The sequence below is a fragment of the Tupaia chinensis genome, unplaced genomic scaffold (assembly GCF_000334495.1).
Source record: "Tupaia chinensis unplaced genomic scaffold, TupChi_1.0 Scaffold000037_18, whole genome shotgun sequence".
Classification (NCBI taxonomy): Eukaryota; Metazoa; Chordata; class Mammalia; order Scandentia; family Tupaiidae; genus Tupaia; species Tupaia belangeri.
Window position 1 is genome coordinate 633,125 of NW_006159476.1, and position 9,359 is coordinate 642,483.

General features: G+C 40.9%; 1 protein-coding gene across 1 annotated transcript in view; it reads right to left on the reverse strand.

Annotated features, from left to right (window-relative positions):
• The window catches only part of CCDC73 (coiled-coil domain containing 73), a 130,308-nt gene that overhangs the window by 52,027 nt on the left and 68,922 nt on the right, over positions 1 to 9,359 (reverse strand). Inside the window, exons 10-11 of the mRNA XM_027771861.1 lie at positions 1,342 to 1,470; positions 472 to 531 (exon numbers count right to left, since the gene is read on the reverse strand). Of these exons, the coding sequence (XP_027627662.1) occupies positions 472 to 531; positions 1,342 to 1,470 (189 nt within the window). The remainder of the gene's footprint in view (positions 1 to 471; positions 532 to 1,341; positions 1,471 to 9,359) is intronic.

Sequence of the window (9,359 nt, forward strand, 5' to 3'; positions counted from 1 at the left end):
CCGGGTTTTTTTTTTTTTTTTTTTTTTTTTTTTGAGAGGTTTTTGCTTTAGGGCACGTGCGCTCATCAGAAAGACAGAGAGAGAGACAGAAAGCAACAAGTCGCCCTCCCCCGGGAGGATGGCCACGCCACAATCCCGTCTCCTCCATTCTCCTCTCAGTATCTTGGGCATGCACGGACACGCACCCAGCATGAGTTTAAGCCACTGGGTCTGGGATTCGAACCGCGGTTGACTACATGGGAGTTCAGTGACATAGCCATTACGCCAACTGCTGGTCCCAAACCTGGTTTATTTCTAACATGACTATAAGAGACTGACTAGAAAGGCACCGTGTGTCCCTCAGTGCACATTAGCTGAGGGCTTCCCCTGTGTTACACACTGACCTCGGCACAGTTCCGTCTCTTAACTCATTTCCAGCACTGTATCTGATTTTTAAAAAAATTACCAACTTCCTAAATATCTTATGATTACCTGCTTCTCTTCTTGAATATGGGTAATCTCTTCATTTATCTTCTTATTTAATTTCAATTCCTTTAAAAATTTGAATAAATTTAAAGTTATGGGGTGCAGCAAACTGTACATTCAATTCAATGCTCAAGAAATCTGGGGACATCATGCCCAACAACTACTCCAGAGTACCCAACTTGTTTGTGGTTGAAATGGTGACTCCAGGGAACTGAAGAAAGTATTACTCAATAGATACCCAACACAGGCCGATGCAAACTTTCAAGTGTGAAAAAAAAACTACGAAACTGGGCCAGTCCTGTAGCGTAGCAGTCACACACAGTACATATGAAGCCAGATCCCATGAGGCTGAACACAGTTCAAGTCCTGGTCCCAGTAGCTTAAATGACATGCCAGATGTGTGTGTGTGTGCCTGCCCAAAACCCTGACAGGTTTGAGAGGTGACGGAGAAAGGTTGTTGTGTGACCATGACCCACTGGGGGGTGTTTTCTTTCTCCTTTTCTTCCTTTCTCCCTCACTTTATCTCCCCCTCTGCCTCCCCCTCTTTTTCCTCTGTTTTTATGTCTGGTTTTGGCCAGGGCACACATCCTCTGGCAATTTTTTAAAAAGGGGGAGCAGGAAGGCCAGCAAATGGCATGGTGGTTAAGGTGCTAGATTTCTAAATGGCTGACTATAGTTCGAGTCCTGGACCTGGAGGCTTGCTTTCTCATTCTCCCTCTCTCTGCCTGTCTCTTTCTCTCTGTGTGTCTCTCTCTGGTCAAATTGAAGAATAATAGATTAATTAAATAAATTAAAAAATAATTATTAAAAAAAGGAAGGTGGGTATAGCCAAATTTTATCACCCTAAAGTCTTTAAAAGTAGATTTAATCAAATACCATATTGAGTCTTTCTTGAAGTTCTTGAAATTTTTGTTCCTTAATTGTTAGACTGATGCTTTCTTCTCCCATCATGTATTGACATGTGACCTTGGACTTCATCAAGTCTGAGGCTACCCTTTTTAGTTCCTTAACATAAGAAATACATAAAGCAGAAAATTTAGTATAAATATTTCATCAAAGCAGGTATTTTTCTGACAGTGGCAAAGTCCACCTTTAAACCTTTCACTATCATTTGCTGTAGTTCATATATCAAACATGGTCCATCAAGGTCTGTTTTCCCTAGTTCCCTCACAAAATTAGCCAGAGTGGGAATGAAGTCTGTGACTACAGGCTAGGCAGAGCCTAGCACAGGGATAGAATAGATGACCTTGGAGCTTAAACACAGTATATAAATTAAATTAACTAACCAATCGGAAGTATGGTATTTTCCGTTATCTAATCAACAAACCATCTTGTGAGATAAAAAAAAGATAATAAAAAATTCTTGATTCCTAAGTTCATTAGATCTAGTCAGAAAAATTTATGTAATAATTACAATAAAATGTGGTAAGTGCTATATTAACATATAAGAAATCTAAAGAAATCTGGTAAAAGCTTCCAGAAAGTGCCACGTGGAAGGTGACACCTGAAATGAGTCCTCAGAGGTAAACTTGCAAAAAGGACAGAGCAGGGTGAGCACCACAGGAAATTTACGGTTCCACATGCTCAGACACAGGAACGAGAAAGAGTGAAGCATTTTTCAGGGAAAAATAAGTAATATAATGTAGAAAAAATACTCTAGCCATGTTGTGGAAGGTGGGATTAAAGGAGTAGAAGCAATCTTCATGTATGAAGTCGCACGTCCTTAGAGTTCAGCAGATACAACCAAATACATTAAAATCCTGAGCTGTCCACCAAACTGCTGTCTTGACCGCTGCTGTTCTGTGTACGCTGACCGCATTAAATGCGCAAGGATCTGATTTCACAGTCCTGACTACAGAGCATCTGAATCCTGCATTCTAGAAGAACTCTAGAGTATCAGAGCCCACTGGCCACCAGAGAAACTGAAACGTGACATAGCCATTCCTGAGTGCGAGGCCAGGACTGGCTCCTCAGCTGCAGCTGCCTTGGATACTGCATGGTGCCACGAACAACAAAGACTACTGTAGCCCCAGCTGAGGCAGACAGCAGAGAAGTGCTGGTGACCTGCAGCAACCATGGACAGGAGATTCCACTGTAAGAGCAGCAGCTTTCGCCACAGTCACAGGCAGTGAGTGCTTGGCACTGGAAGCTGACTCTGCTGCGACCTGGGACACTGAATAGCCTCACTGTTTCCAACCATTTTTCACATCTGAGGTGAACCAACATTCATTCCATATGTTCCTTTGTTGAATTAAATCGGCTTTGCAATTAAGAATCCAGACTAGGGAGGCCAGCAGGTGGTGTAGTAATTAAGGCACTGGACTCTCACATGGCTGATCACAGTTCAAGTCCTAGACCTGGTGGCTTGAAAATCATGGCAGGTATGTGTGTGTGCATGCCCCAAGTCCCAGGAGGGTCATGGAAGGGATGGGACTGTGGTGTGGCTATTCTCCCTAGGGGGTGATTTCTCAATTTCCCTCTCACTGTCTCTCTGTCTCTCTCCAGTGAGCACATTTGCCCTGACAAAAACCTTTAAAAAAAAAAAAAGAATCCTGACTAGGACCAGCTGGAGGCAGATGGTTCAAGTGTTGGATCCCACATGGCCAAATCACACAGGCACAGTGTACTCTAATGTAACAGGGAGCACAGAGTTAGGCAAGTTCTTATGTCATGAACCTCCTTGAGATGACCACAACTGAAGGTTCAGGTTTTGGGTTTTTTTCTTAGAGATTTTTGCATGCACTCGCCAGAGATGGAGAGACAGAAAGCAAGAAATCACCTCCCCAAAGGGAGGATGGCCACACCACAAACCCTTCCTCATTCTCCTCTTGGGATTGTGGGCATGCACGCGCCCAGCACTAGTTAAAGCTGCCAGTTCCAGGACTTGGACTGCTGTCAACCACGTGGGAGTCCAGCAATGTAACCATTATGCCAGCTGCTAGTCCCAAAGATTTAGTTTTAAAGAAAAGGCAAAGCGATGCATTTCTATAAACAGAGTAATTCAGAAGACCCTGTGCAGGCAGGGACAGACTGATGCACTAGGCAAATGAGTCCTACTGAAGGACCAGAGGTAGGAGATCTTGCCATGTGATGGCACAGCCGAGAGAAAAGGGTCTTCTGGTTGGAGAAAGTGGAGGGCTGAATGAAGGAGACCAAAAGAAATCACGTGTAACAGTGAGTTCTGGGAGAAAATACGCTAGTCCATAGCTTTGCACTTGAGGCACAGGAGCGGCCATGAGCTCAGGAGCACGAGCAGTCGACCACGGCCTTGCTGAACAAATGCATAGTTTCTAATGGCGAATGCAGGTGCCAAGATGCGACATCGATGAGTTGCTTCTGCTGCTGCTGTTAGTGGAGTGCTTAAGGTTCTGGAGCCCAATTCGCCTGGTTCCAATCTTTGCCCTGTTTCCCTTGGTGTACAACTTCAAGCATAATTCTGCCTCAAGGTCCTCATCTTTGAAACGAAGATAATAAACTTAAGTCTGTGGCGTGTAGTGATAATCCCTGTGACAAGTGTCCTTTGAGCATCCCTGTGCTAGGCCCTGTTACCACCACTAGTGCTAAGCTGACTGCAGTGGATTCTGGCCTCTATGGCTGCAGCACGGAAGACTTCGCCTACATGGAAATAAGGCATGCTGAGTCGTAATAAGCAACATTCATAACTAACTTTTAAAAATTTATTTAAAGATTAAGACTCATTCTCTCATAGCTAGTAGCAAGCTTTTCTGTAAACTATCAGCTCCTCAAGAAAAGATACCACGATTCATTCTCAGTTTAATAGCCCACATCGCCTCAGTATTGGGTTGTCAGAAAAGCCATGATACTTTTATTTTTATTTTCTTCTTTAAAGAATTATTTATTTAATTAATTCCATTTGTTGTTATTATTTTTTAATTTGACCAGTCAGAGAGAGAAAAGGAAAGCAAGAAGGCAAGCTGCCAGGTCTGAGACTCAAACCACGGTCGGCCATATGGGAATCCAGCACCCTCATCCACCACACCACCTGCCAGCTACACCATGATACGTTTTTTGCATAGAAAAAATACATCAAGACTTTTCCAACATCCCAATAAATTCAGATATCTAAGAGAAATTAAAACTTGTAATGAATATGATAAGAAAATAGTAATGAACATGATATGAAGAAAGATTTGAATGAACTGTATAAAATAGAATTTAAGGGAACAGCATATGGCCTAATGATTACGTTGCTGGACTCCCACGTAGTTGACTGCTGTTCGAGTCCTGGACCCAGTGGCTTAAAACTCTCCCGGCACGTGTGCATGCATGTCCAAAGTCCCAAGAGAAGACTGGAGAAGGGATTGCGCATGACCATGTCCCTGTGGGGGTGATATCTCTCCCTCTCTCTCTCTCTCTGTCTGTCTCCCCAATGATTGCATATGTCCTATAGCAAAACTCTCTAAAAAATAAAATAAAAAATAAAGCAAAATTTGATATAATCAAATATTTCATTATTCAGGATAAAAATAAATGGCAACAAAAATACTTGGTGAGAGCCATAAAATGTCAGCCAGTTTGGTGGGTGACATAGCAGTTCACAGGCAACTGCAAAGCTGCTCAAAGAGTGGTAGGCCTAAGGACAGCCAGCCCTTCATATCTGCAGGTTCCACAGCCACAGATGCAAATAACCACAGGTCAAAGACATTTTTTAAAACTTAAAATTAAAAAAATAGTAAAAAACTTCAAAATGTGGTGTAACAACTACTTACAATAGCATTTACACTGAGTAAGCCTTATAAGTAATCTTAGAGAGATGATTCCAAATACATAGGAGGATGTGCACAGGTTGTATGCAGACATATCGGCATTTTTTTCCTTTATGATATGGACAGAAGGTGAAGAGAGAGACAGAGGCAGACAGAGAAACAGAGACAGGCATTTGTGACAAGGCCTTGCTGCATTGCCATCTGCCTATCCCAGTCTCCCGGCCAGCTAGGATTACAAGTACATGCAACCTCACTGTGCATGTCAGGTTGGCCAGGGAACTGAGACTGTGCCTCTCATGCAGCTTTCAATTTTTTTTTTTTTGAAGTTTGTTATAGGCCTTATACTGGCAGATGGTGAGAAATCACCCCCCAGGGGGATGAGCACGCCACAGTCCATTCTCCTCTCAGGATTTTGGGAATGCACGCACACATGCCTGGCTTGAGTTTCAAGCCGCCAGGTCTAGCACCCTAACTACTACTCCACCTGCTGGCTCCAAGGAAGACTTGTTTTCTAAAAGCTTTTTTCTTCTTCAAGGTTACAAATGCAGCAAACTTCTGTATCTTTCAACAACTGAAAACATGAAGCTGTTGTAACTGCTGTTTTATAGGCACTGCCCTAAAATGCACCAACTCCTATCACAATTATTGTCATGAAACAGCAGGGAGACAGGAGGGGAAGGACAGGGATGGAAAACCAGTATAAAGCTGACAAAACTAAAAACTAACCATTTCTTACATCCCGTCTCTCACACAGTAATTATTTAATCTTATGAGCATAGTAAATTAAAATCAGAGACTACCATTATAAGATTTCCCACTGAAAAATATGCTTTTGATTTTATAAGCTTTTAAATATCCTGAACTTCTAGTACACTGTCTTTTTCTAAGCATTTCATTCAATGTTGTTAGTGTAGCACATAAACAGCACATGCTTTGATCTCATTAAATTACAACTTACAGTTCCTAGAGTCGTAAATACTATGCCCTCTCTTCCTTCACCCTCTTAGTCTGGCAGGAGGCAGGCTGTTTAATGTCACTCCCTCCCTGAGAGCCCTGACGTCTGCCTAGACAAACGCAGAGGTTATGAACCTGCTCACAGATAGCATCGAGAATTCTTCATGGCTGCCACAGTGGTGAGCCCGTTCAGAAGTGTAATACCTAGCTTTATCTAACAACCAAAGTTTGGTCTGTTTAACTTTGCTCCACAGGAAAAAAAAGGAATTCCGTCTTATCACCAACTAATAACTTAACTGTTCTGGACAAAATCATAGAACAGTATGAAAGAAAATTAAAATTATCTTTAGGAAAATAAATGATTAGAAGTTCTAAATGAGTGATATAACCAATTTACTAGACTTGGTCAGCCTGTGAAAAAGGCAGCCTCAAAGTAAAAGGCTTTTCCTAAAGTTACAAAACCAAAGCTACCTAAAATATATAAATTAATATACTAACTGTCCAAAATATTTAAAATTGGCTTTTAACATAACTTTTGAATTCTCTCCATTTCGGACATTCAGATTTCGAAGTCTCAGAGGTAATAAAATTCTCTCACTTTACACTTCTGTATCATTTCTTTTCCAAGAACAATCGGCAGCACTGGCCACTGACAGTACAGCTTTCTGGGTATGAAACACTGCTGCATGACACACCAGTCCGCTGAGGAAGTGGCGGCCTGGCCCTGGCCTAGGAAAACGAAGCAAGGATCTGCAGGAGCAACCCTGCTTCACTGGCTCACTCTTCACCCGTTACTTATGTCCGCCAGTGGGGTATGTCTGCGTGAATTTATATGAGCCTCGTCTCCACCTACAGGTCAGAGTCTTAAACTGTTATGTTAGAAATATAATGGTCTATTATAATAAAAAGACTTGTTTTTATTTAATGTGAAAAATATGTAATACAGTACATTTATGAGGCATCATCTTTTTATAATAGTGCAGAAACTGAGTAAAGGCACATGAATAGCTTAATAAATCACCAAGTTAATATAGCTTCTATTTCATTACTTAAGTCCTTGGTTAAAAAAATTAAATAAAATATAAAGCAACAAAAGAGACATCACTGAAAATGTGCTTATTCACAAATACTGAGTTAATATTAAGTCAGTCATAGTTGCATTTGAAGTTTAGATAGATAAAAAGTAGTCCTTTTAACTATTCTAATTTGGGATTCCGAACAATTGTTTTTAATTATACTTTTCCTTCTTATATTAAAAAGAATCATCTGGGAGTCAGCAGGTGGTGTGGTGGTTAAGGCACTGGATCCCACATGGGCAACTCCACGGTTTGACTCCAGACCTGGCAACTTGAAAGATTACACCAGGCAGAATGGAGAAGAACTGATTGCAATGTGGTCATCCCTCCTGAGGGGTGGTTTCTCACTTTCCCTCTCTCTGTCTCTCTCCAATGAGTACATACACTCTATGATAGAAACTTAAAAAGAAAAAAAAATAAAAATAAAAGAGCTACCTGTAACATTTTAGCTTGTAACTAAAAAGAAATGTTTTCTACATATAAATTGTCCACTTAAGTAGTTTGCTGGATAGACATAAGACTTTTCTTCAAGAATTATTTTATTTAACTTATTTATTTATTTATTTACTTATTTATTTATTGAAATTTGACGAGAGAGGGAGAAAGTGAGAGAGAGAGAGAGAAAAAAAAAATGAGAAAGCAAATCACCAGGTCCAGGACTCAAATCACTGTTGGCCATACAGGAGTCCAGTACCCTTAATTATCACACCACCTGCCAGTCTGACATAGATTTTTTTTTTTTTGAGGGGTTTTGCTATAGGGCACATGGGCTCACCAGAAAAACAGAGACAGAGAGAGACAGAAAGTGAGAAATCACCCCCTGTGGGGGATAGACACACTGCAATCCCTTCTCCTCCATTCTCCTCTCGGGATCTTGAGCACGCACGTACACATGCCCGGTGTGAGTTTAAGCCACCAGGTCTGGGACTCAAACTGCCATCAACTATATGGGAGTCCAGCGACATAGCCATTATGCCAACTGCTGGTCTCCTGACATAAGACTTTTAAGGGTTAGAAACATGATTATTATTACCTGTTCTAAGGTTCTATATTGAGCTATGCTATGCCCTTTTTATATATTTTATATATATTGTGCACTCACATGCACAGAGTACCTTAGTATGAAACACGCCATCCATCAGGTGACTAGAAATCACCACAGGGTTACAAGAAATATGGGAAAGCAAGAAAATACCTCTCCTCCAAGGGAAAAGAATAACTCTTCTTCATCCACAGACAGTACAATGAAACTCACAGAAATGTCTAATAAAGAATATAGAATATTCATAGTGACAAAGCTAACAGAGATGGAAGAGAAGAGAGACAATGAACTGCAGAAGAGGCAGGAGAAAGGAGGTGACGAGTTTCAGGAAGTGAGGAAATTCTTCCAAGATCTAAAAAAGGAAATACACACTATAAAAAAGAATCAAACGGACCTGCTAGAGATGACAGCTATAATACAGGAAGTCAAAATCTCCCTTGAAAGCATTAAAAGCAGACTAGAGCATACAGAAAATTGAATCTCAGATGTAGAAGACAGAATCGCTAGCCTAGACAAATACACCAAGAAGACTGAAAAAATTGTCAAAAAAAAAAAAGAGAGAGAGAGAGAATAATCTACAAGAAATACTAGATATTATCAAACGTCCAAACATCCAGATAATCGGTATCCCAGAAGGTGAAGAGACTCATAAGGGCCTGGATAATCTATTCCATGAAATCCTGGAAGAAAACTTTCCAAACCTAGAGAGGCACTCAAAGATCCAGTCCCAAGAAATACAAAGGACCTAAATAGAATCAACCCAAGAAGATCTTCTCCAAGACACATATGCCCAGATTGACCAAAACCACAGACAAAGACAAGATACTAAGATTGGCAAGAGAGAAATGTCAAGTCACCTACAAAGGATATCCCATCAGGCTGAAAGCAGGCCTCTCATGGGAATGCAAATGAGGAAAGAATGGGAAAATATATTCAAAGTGTTAAGGGAAAAGCAATTTCAACCAAGAATACTATACCCAGCAAGATTATCCTTCATATGGGAAGAAAAGACAAGAATATTCTCAGATAAACAAAACCTGAAAGAATTTACCAACAACAGACCAGATCTCCAAGAAGTTCTCAAGGGAGAGCTAT